The sequence below is a fragment of the Ovis aries genome, chromosome 17 (genome assembly GCF_016772045.2).
Source record: "Ovis aries strain OAR_USU_Benz2616 breed Rambouillet chromosome 17, ARS-UI_Ramb_v3.0, whole genome shotgun sequence".
Lineage (NCBI taxonomy): Eukaryota > Metazoa > Chordata > Mammalia > Artiodactyla > Bovidae > Ovis > Ovis aries.
The window spans coordinates 42,553,964-42,567,647 of NC_056070.1; the positions used below are offsets into that span (position 1 = coordinate 42,553,964).

Below are 13,684 nucleotides of genomic sequence, written 5' to 3' on the forward strand. Positions count from 1 at the left end.
CCATGCCTCAATACCAGAATAATTTTATAGGTCTTACTTGCTATGTGACATCAATCTAGATATTTCAGCAATGAAAAGGGAACACCAGCAATAGCCACACCAGGATAAATGGCTTGAAACTGCCACTCCAGGCAGACCCAAACATGTTTGCTATGTAACAATTCTGGTTGCTTGTATAAAAATCATAACTCTAACTGGCTTAAATGGTGTAAGTAATTTGATTAATCATGTTTCAAGAAGCCTAGAAATGGGCTGGATTTATTGTGTGGTTTGAGCTGGGATCTGGCCCCGTTTTGCTGTCCTACTGTGTGTCTGTCTACTTCTGTGCATCACCTTTTCCATCAGACTGATTTCTAAAATGACACCTTATTGGCTACAGCAGTTCTAGACCTTACTTCTGTGCCCAACTTGGTCTAGTCCTCTACTGTTGAGGAAAAAAAGAAAAAGAGAAAAAGCCACTGGATTTACTCTGATTGGCCCATTAGAGCTAACCCATGGAACAAGGGAAATTGGCATATGTTGATTTTCCAGGCATACTTCTGGGTAGAGTCAGTCCAGGACTGCTTCACCGTGGTGGTGTTGGGGGGTTCTGGGAAGATGCTCACTTGTAAACTTTTCGTCATTGCAGACGGAAGGTTTGCTCAAAACTTCTGAACTGGGTCCCCATTCCTTACCATTGCTCATAGTTAGGTGGGATGGTAATGGCTGAATTCCTTTACTTCTTATCAGATACAAAATAATTCAAACCCTTGTATGCACTACTACGTGTAAAGTAGATAACTAACGAGAATCTACTGTATAGTACAGGTAACTCTACTCAGTGCTCTGTGGTGACCTGAATGGGAAAGAAATACAAAGAAGAGGGGATTTATGTATACAGGTAGCTGGTTCATTTTGCTGTACAGCAGACACTAACACAACATTGTAAAGTGACTATATTCCAATAAAAATTAATTTTAAAAAGATAGTGTCAGGTCAAAGAAACTGCATAATTTCTATAAAGTTTTCATTTTTTCCATCTTCTGCAGTCAACCTGAATTGCTGATTCAGGCAATTGGGAATTCGCATTCACTGTTGAGAAATTACTGCTTCTTGCTTCATTAGTTTGGTCTTTGTGAAATTGGATTCTTCATATATACTGACCAATTTTGCATTATCTTTGATAGCAAACTCCTGTTCACTAATATCAGAAAAACTGGACAGTTGATGAAAAATTTTCTTTCTCACTGTTTGAATTAGATAGAATATGATGGACAAAATGTCTGTTTTACATGCATACTGATTTATAATTATCAAGGTGGTTAGTTTATACAAGTATCCTTTCATCTGAGCTTTTAAACAGCCTCTGATTATCGCTAATTTATAAAAATTAAAACCTGATATGAAGTATCTTGCCGAAAATAACAGATTTTTACCATCAAGTGATTCATAGTTCAGAGTTAAGATAAAATAATAATACATGTGGTATTCTCAGTGTGGTAAAATTATGGATGATGCTTTATTTAAAAATGAGTATATTAAGACAATGGACAATCTCACTAATGAGTAATATAAAACATGTCACCAGAAGCTGAAGTATATGTCTAGGTAATAATAGATGAACTTTGAGTAAAATATGAATTAAGGGACTTGAGGAATATACATTGTAAAAGTTTGTTATGTTTACAGGTATAGCCTCTGGAAATTTAGGCGTGAAGGATGAAATATTGAAATATTGATTTTTTTTGCCATGAGCCAGGAAATACTTTTTCTTTATGTTAACAATGTGTACCATGTTGTGCCATGTGCTGGGCAAAAAACTAGATACTGGTTACAGACTTCAGAATCAGTTCTGTCTAGGTTTTTCTGTCTCACTGGAAGCTCAGAGTAGAGCAGGAAAGAAAGGAAGGTCAGCCCACAAGGATGATTAAAATATGCTGCCCTACATAGAGAACAGACTTATGGTATTGCCCAAGGGGGAGGAAGAGGGGGAGGGATGGATTGGGAGTTTGGGATTAGCAGATGCAACTATTATATATAGAGAATGGATAAACATCAAGGTCCTATTGCATAGCACTGCTGCTAAGTCACTTCAGTTGTGTCCGACTTGTGCGACCCCATAGACGGCAGCCCACCAGGCTCCCCCATCCCTGGGATTCTCCAGGCAAGAACACTGGAGTGGGTTGCCATTTCCTTCTCCAGTGTATGAAAGTGAAAAGTGAAAGTGAAGTCACTCAGTCGTGTCCGACTCTTTGAGACCCCATGGACTGCAGCCTACCAGGCTCCTCCGTCCATGGGACTTTCCAGGCAAGAGTACTGGAGTAGGGTGCCATCGCCTTCTCGGACTGCATAGCACAGGGCACTATATTCAGTGTCCTGAGTAAACTGTAATGGAAAATAACATTAAAAAAAATTGTGCATGTGCGTGTGTGTATAACTGAATCACTTTGCTGCACAACTGAAGTTGACACAACAGGATAAAGCAACTACACTTGAATAAAGTAACTTTCACAAGATGCAGCCCTAAAGGAATGTACAAAGGGAATTCAGGTTTACATTCTGTCTGAAGTGGGATTTGATAATTGGATATATGCTTACTAGAATTTCTAGTTGAGGAGTGATATTAAATTACAGTCTTATAAGGTGTCACATTAAGAGTACAAAGCTTCACCCTGTTCTGACATCCCAAGCCCTCGGTGCAGTGCATGAAACAAAATAGATTCTCAGTATATGATCTTTTACTATTCATTCCCTTGAGGAATAAATGATTATCTTCTGGAATAGATTCAAGAACCACAATTGTATGTATTTTAAATAATTGCATTTGTTTTTATGGCTTACTTAATATACTAATCTCTTATTTTTCCCTAGTGCACATTTATTCTCATACATAATTCATGAATAGTTTGAGGTATTGTTGTTCAGTCACTGAGTCTTGTCTGACTTTGTTGACCCAATGGACTGTGTATGCCAGGCTTCCCTGTCCTTCAGGATCTCCTGGAGTCAGCTCAAACTCATGTCCATTGAGTCAGTCTTGCCACCCAACCGTCTCATCCTCTGTTGCCCTCTTCTGCCCTCAGTCTTTCCCAGCTTTAGGATCTTTTATAGTAAGTTGGGTTTTCGCATCAGGTGGCCAAAGTATTGGAGTTTCAGCTTCAGTATCAATCCTTCTAATGAATATTCAAGATTGTTTCCTTTATGAGTGACTGATTTGATCTCCTTTCCATCCAAGAGACTCTCAAGAGTCCTCCAGTGACACAATTCTGAAGCATCAACTTTTTGGCTCTCAGCTTTCTTTATAATCCATCTCTCACATCCATACATGAACTGGAAAAACCATAGCCTTGACTAGACGGACCTTTGTTGAGAGAGTAATGTCTCTGCTTTTTAATATGCTGTCTAGGTTGGTCATAACTTTACTGCCAAAAAGTAAGCATTTTTTAATTTCATGGCTGCAGTCACCATCTGCAGTGATTTTGGAGCCCAATAAAATAAAGTCTGACACTACTTCCATTGTTTCCCCATCTATTTGCCATGAAGTGATGGGACCACATACCATGATCTTAGTTTTCTGAATGTTGAAATTTAAGCCAACTTTTTCCACTCTCCTCTTGCACTTTCATCAAGAGGCTCTTTAGTTCTTCTTCACTTTCTGCCATCAGGGTGGTGTTCATGTGCATATCTGAGGTTATTGATATTTCTCCTGGCAATCTTGATGCCAGCTTGTGCTTCATCCATCTCAGCATTTCGCATGATGTACTCCTCATAGAAGTTAAACAAGCAGCTTAACAATATACAGCCTTGACGTACTCCTTTCCCAGTTTTGAACCAGTCCTTTTTTCCCATGTTTAGTTCTAACTGTTGTTTGTTGATCTGCATACAGATTTCTCAAGAGGCAGGTCGGGTGGTCTGATATTCCCATCTCTTTAAGAATTGCCCACAGTTTGTTGTGATCCACACGGTCAAAGGCTTTAGTGTAGTCAACAAAGCACATGCTTTTCTGGAATTCCCTTGCTTTTTCTATGATCCAGCAGATGTTGGCAATTTGATGTCTGGTTCCTTTAATTTTTCTATATCCAGCTTGTACATCTGGAATGTCTCAGTTCACCTACCAATGAAGCTTAGCTTGAAGGATTTGAGCGTTAACTTGCTAACTTGTGAACTAAGAATGTTTGTATGGTGGCTTGAACATTCTCTTGCATTGCCTTTCTTTGGGATTGGAATGAAACTGACCTTTCCCAGTCCTGTAGCCACTGCTGAATTTTCCAAATTTGCTGACATATTGAGTACAGCATTCTGACAGCAGCATCTTTTAGGATTTGAAATAGCTCAGCTGGAATTCCATCACATCATTTAGCTTTGTTTGTCATAATGCCATGCCTTCCTCCAGGGCATTTTCCCAACCCAGAGCTCCAACCCAGGTCTCCTGCATTGCAGGCAGGTTCTTTACCATCTGAGCCACGAGGGAAGCCCAAGAATACTGAAGTGGATAGCCTATCCCTTCTCCAGGGGTTCTTCCCGACCCCAGAATTGAACCAGGGTCTCCTAATTACAGGCAGATGAGCTACAAGGGAAGCCCATAATGCTTTTTAAGACCCACTTGACTTTGCATTTCAGGATGTCTGGCTCTAAGTGAGTGATCACACCATTGGCGGTTATCTGGATCATTACAATCTTTTTTGTATAGTTCTTGTGTGTATTCTTGTCACCTCTTCTTAATCTCTTCTGCTTCTGTTAGGTCCTTGCCATTTCTGGCCGTTGTTGTGCTCGTCTTTGCCTGAAACAGTCCCTTGGTATCTCCAGTTTTCTTGAAGAGATCTCTATTCTCTCCCATTCTGTGAATTTTCCCTTGATTTCTTTGCATTGTCCACTTAAGAAGGCTTTCTTATCTCTCCTTGCTCCTCTCTGGAACTCTGCATCCAGTTGTGTGTGTCTTTCCCTATCTCCTGTGCCTTTCGTTCCTCTTCTTTTCTCAAAGAAGAAAAGCCTTCTTTTCTTTGTAAAGCCTCCGAAGATGACCACTTTGACTTCTTGCGTTTCTTTTTCTTTGTGATGGCTTTAGTCACCACCTCCTATACAAGTTATGAACTTCCATCCATCATTCTTCCTGCATTCTGTCTACCGGATCTAATCCCTTGAATCTGTCACCTCTTCTGTATAATCATGACGGGTTTGATTTAGGTCATACCTGAATAGCCTAGTGGTTTTCCCTACTGTCTTTGATTTAAGCCTTAGTTCTGCAAAAAGGAGCTGATGATCTGCACCAAAATCAGCTCCAGATCTTGTTTTTGATGACTGTATAGAACTTCTTCATCTTCAGCTGAAAAGAATATAGTCTGTCTGATTTTGGTGTTTACCATCTGGTGATGTCCACACGTACAGTCATCTTTAGTGCTGTTGAAAGATGGTATTGGCTATGACCAATGTGTTCTTTTGGCCAAACTCTGTTAGCTTTTGCCCTGGTTCATTTTGTCCTACAACACCAAACTTTCTTGTTACCCCTGGTATCTTTTGACTTATTTTTGCATCCTAATCTGCTATGATGAAATTTTTTCCTAGTAAGCATTTGTTCTTGTACGTAATTCATGAATAGTTTGAGGTAGACTGCACTAACTTCTGATTGTGTTTCTTTTATTTGCTGTTGTTTTATAGTATATAAATGGTAGATAGAGTAATGACAAAATAAAAACATGAGTCCTATTTTTCTGTCTAGCATATTATTGTACTTTTATGCTAATAATCAGAATTTAGAATATTAAGCATGAAAAACTCCTATATAGTTTGTAATTTATATAGAGAGATTTATTTGCATTGTGGAGTTCAGGTATACCATCTCTCTACAGAATCAAGAAAGATTAATTGAGATAACTCTGGATTTTCCAGGCAAAATGGTGCCATTTATGGAGCCAGTGAAGCAAGCCATATACACGTATGTATATACATATGCATATGTGTATATGTGTCATATGATTTTAACTTTTGTTAAAAGTAAAATTTGTTAATTAAGGCTTAAATAGATTGAAAATGGAAACAGGCTTATGAAAACTAGCAAGATTAAATAAAGGTTTATTACAAAAAAAAAAAAAACTAGTGAACAGAGCAAAGCACAAATAAGACATTGACTGTGTTTGTGTATCGAGGAAAGATTTGGAAATAGATGCAACTATTACAGAAATACCTTTTCTGACCCAATTTGAAAATAACATATTTAGAAATAAACACGTCAAAAAAAAAAAAACAAATAAAATCATATAAGACACCTGTGAAATCTACTACTTTATAAGGACACTTTCCTATACAGTCTTGCCTATGTTAACAGGATCCCGAATTCTGCCAAACTTTAAACCAAGATGGAAGACCCTTCTGTTTACCTCCTTCTGAATCCTCCAGGACTTTTCTGCTACAGTCAACTTAAAACATTAGCATGGAGAAGGACATGGATGGTTTCTCTTTTTATGGATCATATCTTGTCCACAAACTTCTCTTTTGATGTTATCTTTTTAAATAATACAACTTCTTCAAGTATTAAATTTTTATTGCTTTCCATGATTTTCTTATTCCTATCTGCTTTCATTCATAATGAATATACCTTTAAAGGAATTACGTGCAAATATGGCAAGTAGTGGGCTTCCCTGGTGGCTCAGACAGTAAAGCATCTGTCTGCAGTGTGGGAGACCTGGGTTCGGTTCCTGGGTCGGGAATATCCCCGGAGAAGGAAATGGCAACCCACTCCAGCACTCTTGCCTGGAAAATCCCATGGACGGAGGAGCCTGATAGGCTACAGTCCATGGCGTCGCAAAGAGTCGGACACGACTGAGAGACTTCACTTTCACTATGGCAAGTGGTATAAAACTACTTTGATTTTTATGTTAACTTATTTAATTTAATAATGTTTAATGCTAATATGGAGAAGGCAATGGCAACCCACTCCAGTACTCTTGCCTGGAAAATCCCATGGACAGAGGAGACTGAATGTTAATGTACAAATGTGTAATTATTTTTTAAATGAATTTATTTAATTTTTGACTGGGCGGGGTCTTGGTTGCTGTGCTGGCTTTCTCTAGTTGCAGTGAGCACGGGCTACTCTCTGGTTGAGGTGTGCAGGCTTCTCATTGTTGTGACTTCTTTTGTTGCAGAGCATGGGCTCCAGGGGGCAGGTCAGTAGTTGGGGCGCACAGGCTTAGTCTCCCTGTGGCATGTGGAATCTTCCTGGACCAGGGATCCAACCCATGTCCCCCACCTTGGCAGATGGCTTCTTAACCACTGAACCACAAGGGAAATCCCTGTAACGATTCTTTATAACTGAATTGATGACCAAGCTGTATGGTTTGCGGGATATCAGTTCCCCAGCCAGAGACTGAACCCAGGCTCGTGATAGTGAAGGTGCCAAGTCCTAACCACTGGACTGCCAGGAAGTTCGCTTTGTAATTGTATTATATGTGAACATATATAGTCAACAATTTTACAGTAGTTACATGATTAATCTCCTTTCTTGTCCTTTTTTAATTTTTATTTCATGTTAGTTTTCAGTACTCCTACCTCAAGGTAGATTGGGCAGGATAAATAGGAAAAGGTGTTCATTTTAAATTTTAAAATTTACTCTCTGTAAGTATTTTCATGCTAATCCTATCTGGATAAACAAGCCTTATTCTTGTTTAGGATGCATTGAAGTAGAGAGTTGCAAATACTTTTATGATTTGCCACCAAACATTTGTTTCATTTCTTTGGTACTTTCTTTGAATATCCTGCTCATTGTTTAGGAAAAGCAAATGTTCAATAAAGTAGTCACAAAATATGTACTTGTCTCAATCCTGATATCCTAGTAAAGTTCTATGTTTGGAAAGATAATCTTTAAACAACAGAACTACGAATGCAGTCTTATTTTGGTAGATACTAAATGTTGGTGTTTTTTTTTTTTTCTTTTTGATTATAGGCCTACTTGTTTGAGATTTACATAAACTGTTGACAGTCATGTGCAAATCATATGTATTTGGTGGCAAACCTCACTGCATTCCAAGATGATTTGGAGGGAGCAGCAATTTAACTTAAAAGGAAATTTACAATTCTTTTACCACAAATAAGGTCTAGATTTTCAGCCTTTAAATTATGCTTAATTATAGTTTAATGAAATTGTGAACTATAAAGGAAAAAATATGTAAACATAATTTAAGTATATACATTTTAGTTATGGGCTTTTTTGACTGCAGATATAAAAATAGAATTCAGATCTTTTAGTATCCATGTAGTTTTCTAGATTGCATATGAAAGCATAAACACAGCTATATTTGTAAAGAGTGTCTCAGATGACATAAAGCACTTTTTTTGAGACAGAATGGGGCAAATAATAAATTTTGATAAATCTGATTGGAAAAAAATTAATTTGTTAAAAAATAAATTAGTTGCCAAAATGAGAAGGCCTCTTGATATAAACTAATCCACCTCCAAAATATGTATGTTATTGTATTAAAATTTCGGAGTGGGGAAATATCTCTTCTAAGAGAAATCTTTGAAAAAGAGGATATATTAACTTAATTTTAATAGTAAACTGTCATTGATTTATTAAAAAATGTGTCAGTATAGGAATTCAGCCAACTTGATAGATCCTTCTGTGTTCTTACAATAACTACTGGTACTAAATTATGTGCATAGGAGAGGTATTGATTATTTCATATATATTAATATAACCAATGGCCAATCCAAGCATTATCCCCCCAATAAGACAGAACATGTTTCTGCAGAAATTATAAGTGTAATTTTAAGTAATAATTAACTTTTCCAATTTAAAAATTCCATGGAACTTAAAGACATATTTACATAAGATGATGATATTCCCCATCACATGCACTGTATATATTTGAAGGAAATCATATTTGTCTTTATCTTGTCTTAGACAATATAAAATCAGCTTGGCAGAAGCATTTTTGAAATAGCTGGGTTTAAAAGAGTGAAAAAGCTGCTTTACGAACCATAACTACAACTTGTTACAATTAGGTGAGGTATTTTAACAAGAAAACAGGTATTCTTTAATCCTAACCATATTCTTACTAATAAATAACCCTTAACATTGTCTTAAAGTCTGGAAGTTTCTTAGAGTGTATTATTTAGTTGCATTTTATCAGTTGAAATACTGTATTTTGAGTTACATAACTACTAAATGACAAGTTGCCACAATTACTGTAATTGCCATTGAGAAACAGGGGCAAAGAGACATACTTGCAACTGAAATAGCTTTGTGCACAGTAGAAGATGTGTTAGTCATCTACTGTTATGTAAGAAATCCCCAGAAACCTGCAATTTTTGCAAAACTTCCCTGGTTTGCTTTCAGGTGTGAAGCTCAGAAATTCAGGCCTGGGAGACTGGGCTTTTTCTCTGAGTTTTTACAAGACGAAAACCAAGGCATCAGACAGACCTGATTTCCTTTCTGGAGAATGGTAGAGACACTACCTTGGATTCATCCAGGTCTATTGAGGCTTCAGGATGGAGCCCCCTCTTATTCAGTACCCCTCAGCTGCCCACATCCTGAGCGTGCAACCTCCTCTCTTTCCAAGGCTGGCAGCACAGAACTCCCTCTTACAGTCTCTTTCATACTTTGAATTTTTTAAGATCAGGAAGCACCCAGCTTCTGTTCAGGGCTTTTCCTATTTAGGTTCAGCTCCCCCTATAATATAATTTCTGATCAATTCAGAGTTAACTGATCTGATCATGGGAGTGATGCTCTATCCTTTTCACAGTTTCTAGTTGAAATCAAGGCAGGGGCTCATGCACACACGAGAGACACAGGGTGGCAGGGGATCACCTTAGTGTCTGCCTTCCAGAGCGAGAAGCGAAGTCACTGGTGTGAAATCATGGGCAGAGTGAATGAAGTTTAAATACTGAAGAGCCAGTTGGGCACTAGAAGTCCATTCCATTGGTTAAAAGGGAATTAAGATTAGTAGATACACAAAACTGTGTTTAAAGAGATAAACAGCAAGCACCTACACTGTAGCACAGGGAGCTATATTCTATATCTGGTAATCACCCATAGTGGAAAAGAACCTGGAAAAGAATATATAACTGAATCACTTTGCTGTAAACTGAAACTAGAAACTAACACAGTACTGTCAATCAATTATACTGCAGTCTAAAAAAGGAGAGAGAGAATTAGGGTTTGGAAGTGAAAGAATCAAAGAGGAAAAGGCAGAAAACTATAATAACAGAAAAAAAGAAGAGACAAGAAAAATGTAATGTAGCATAAAATGTCATATGACCTAAAAGGCCTTAGACAGATCTGTATTGCAAAGTTTGATGAAACATATCTAAAAGGAGTCAATAAAATGAGAAATTTTTCATATTTCCACAAGCAACTATATGTATGTTGAGCCTGGAAATTGGGAGAAGGACAAATAAAGGGAAAATGGCACTTATAAAGTAATGATCTTCTTCTCTCTGTATAATACCGCAAATACAAAATTCAGTCTTACGAAGCATATCTCTTAGTCATGACAGCAATTGAGGTATTGGTATAGTTTAAAATTACTGTCTGGATATTATGAGTGTATCAAAGTTGAACAAAAAAGTGTCAGGTATTGTGCCATGCACATTATTTTGTGTTCATGGTCCAGTTCAAGCCTTTTAAATTGTTTTAGAAATTGAATTAAAGATTGTTTTAAAGGTTTTTGTGTTTTTTGTGATTTTTTTTGCTTTCTTTTGCTTTGTTTTGTTTGTTTTGTTTTTACTGGAATTTAGCATACTTAATGGATTGGATCCTCATGACCTGAAAAGGCACAAATATCTTACTTCTTAGATTTTGTTTTTGTAGATAAACAGCTGCTCATTTCCCAAATATCAGTCATGTGTTTCCACTCAATATCAACTCTTAAATGGGTAGACATAAGAACAATTTTGTCTGTATGCACTTGTGTATAAAATAGATAACCAACAAGGACCTATTATATAGCAGAGGTCACTGTATTCAATATTTTATAATAAAAAAGAATCTGAAAATATGTATATACATACATATATAGCAGAATCACTTTGTTATACACCTGAAACTCTGTAAATCAACTATTTCGATTTTAAAAAAAGGAACACTTTTTTCTTAACAATACTGATTTTCCTTACCCCTCATTTCTCCCCAACAATCTAATCAGAAGTAAGAGATATTATTAACAATGTATTTTGGCGTTTCATGACGTAAAATGTTGCCATGCCTAATAAACTTGGAAATTATTTTATACTGTATTTGCCTCTTAGATATTTAAAACTTAGGTTAGCTTTTTAAAGTCACTGAGAAGCCTTGCAACATTTCTTATAATTTCTTATCTTTGTAGACTGCTGATAATTCCCATACAAGATATTGACATGACTGCTTTGACCTCATTTCTTTTTTCAAGGTCATTTAAGGGTTGAGATCATTTAGTAATTACAGTTCATGGGAAACGTTGGACTTGCATCAGATACCTTTTTTTCTGAAGTTATTTTGAAACCCATAATTTTTGACATCTATTCTAAGTGTGTGTCTTTGCTTCTGGCTTTACTTTTAGGTGTACAAGATCCCCAGCATGAGAGAATTATTACTGTGTCTACTAATGGAAGTATTCACAGCCCAAGGTTTCCTCATACTTATCCAAGAAATATGGACTTGGTATGGAGATTAGTAGCAGTAGAAGAAAATGTGTGGATACAGCTCACATTTGATGAGAGATTTGGGCTTGAAGACCCAGAAGATGACATATGCAAGTAAGTTATCATACTTGAAATTCCAACAAAGTAACAACTGTCACAGTCTTTCAAGATGCGTCATTTTGAGGGTGTGATTTTTAAATGCCATCTTTTGTCCTCTTATATTTTTCTGATCATCCAAGAACATTACATCCTTGTTTAAGCTATGTTTCCATCTACTTCTGAAAATAGTTTGAGGTAATGTATGGCAAAAAAAAAAAAACATATAGAGTAAAACAATTGAAAATATAGAATAGAGTAAAAAACCAAATAAAGGAATATAAGTGTGCCAGAGTTACGATCAGTGCCAAAAATTTTACATTTAAGCTTCCTCATAACGAAATCAATAAGATAAACAGTAAGCTACTAAAAGAAAGAATATCCATGGATATGTATTACCCATAGCATAGGATATCTACAGGGACACACACACACACACACACACACACACACACACACACGGGACTCAGAAGTTTGAATATCATAAGAAAGAAATACAATTCTGAAAGCAGAACTAGAAATTTAGATTTGCATTGTAGTTGACTAGGTAGACATTTATCATAATTCTCCAAGAAGCTTTCATGAACTAAAGTCAGCTGGAATATTTCACCCATGCAAAAGACCACCTACCGTATGTCATACAAATATTACTCTTTAAATCCTATGTGAATACACTTGTCAAGGTTGGGTGGTCTTATGGAAGATTTTTCACTTCATTGGCATTTGTATATCATGAAAATATTTTACTTGAGCTTCTTCGTGAGGGTCTTTATTTTCCCTTTGATATACAAGTTAAAAGAGAATTTTCTCCTTATGGTATATTACAGATAAATATTTCAATACAGATAAAATAAACTTTATACTTCACTGTCATCACAATTTGTATCTTTAACCTTTAAATATGTAGTTACTTTTTTCAATTTCTTCTTTCTGTGGATAGCCGCATTTCAGGTTATTTTTTCCTCTAATGTCTCTAAACTTTAAGCCTGGAAAACAAGAAGTTATTCTAGCTATTTTTGGAGATGGTGCTATTCAACCCTTCATTTTATAGATAAGCAAATGGGCCAGAGAAATAAAATAGCGACCCTGCATCTCATTCATAGTTTATAACTCAACACATGCTAAAATCCATTTTCCTAACAATTAAACAGAGGTGGTTTTCACCATTCTTTTCTGCACCTCTTGCCTTCTTTTTGTGTGGGGTATTACATAATGCTGTAGAAATTGCCGAGTTTACGATCTGGCCCGCTTTGCAAAGTAGCAAGTTAACCTGCAGCAGTCTCGTGGACTCAGCAGGCTCGAGGTTCCCAGGCCAAGGGTGGCTGACAGTGGCAGGAGTTCCATTCCCACAGGGCAGTGCCAGGAGGGCCATGTTATACCTGGGTGCCTGACAGTGTGTGCCAGGAGAGGTGACGGTGTGTGTGTGTGTGTGTGTGTGTGTGTGTGTGTGTGTGTATGATGCATGTTAGTAGTTAGATCATGAAAATAAACTTGTCCAGAACGACCCTGTGACTCAATTTCACTCAGTATGAGACTTAAGAAAAGTTACTCTTCCAATAGTTCTGAAATCCTTTCCCTTTGTGCCTCCTTGATATAACTTCTTATTATTCCTGCAAACATAAATCATTTTCCTAATTTTTTAAACCTAGTCTCTCAATTTTCTAGATAATTTTATCATGTGTACTTATCTCCCTATGTACTATCCTATAGTGAAAGTGAAGTCGCTCAGTCGTGCCCGACTCTCAGCAACCCCATGGACTGCAGCCTACCAGGCTCTTCCATCCATGGGATTTTCCAGGTAAGGGTACTGGAGTGGGTTGCCATTGCCTTCTCCGGTAAACTTGACTAGCTGGATTCAAAGGCTGCTTATAAAACCTGTCTTCCATGTAACAAAGTGCTGCTCTAGCACAACCTGAGAACTACCCTGGCCACATTCCACCTCAAAACAAACTGACGGGACTTTATTCTAGTACTGACATTTTACAGTTACACCTTTACTTGA

The 13,684-nt window shown here is 37.0% G+C and overlaps 1 protein-coding gene across 5 annotated transcripts in view; it reads left to right on the top strand.

Annotated features, from left to right (window-relative positions):
- Window positions 1-13,684, top strand: part of PDGFC (platelet derived growth factor C) — a 242,344-nt gene that overhangs the window by 124,283 nt on the left and 104,377 nt on the right. For all 5 annotated transcript variants that reach the window (XM_060400709.1, XM_060400708.1, XM_060400711.1 and 2 more), the window contains one exon: window positions 11,505-11,700. In XM_060400709.1, the coding sequence (XP_060256692.1) occupies window positions 11,505-11,700 (196 nt within the window). The remainder of the gene's footprint in view (window positions 1-11,504; window positions 11,701-13,684) is intronic.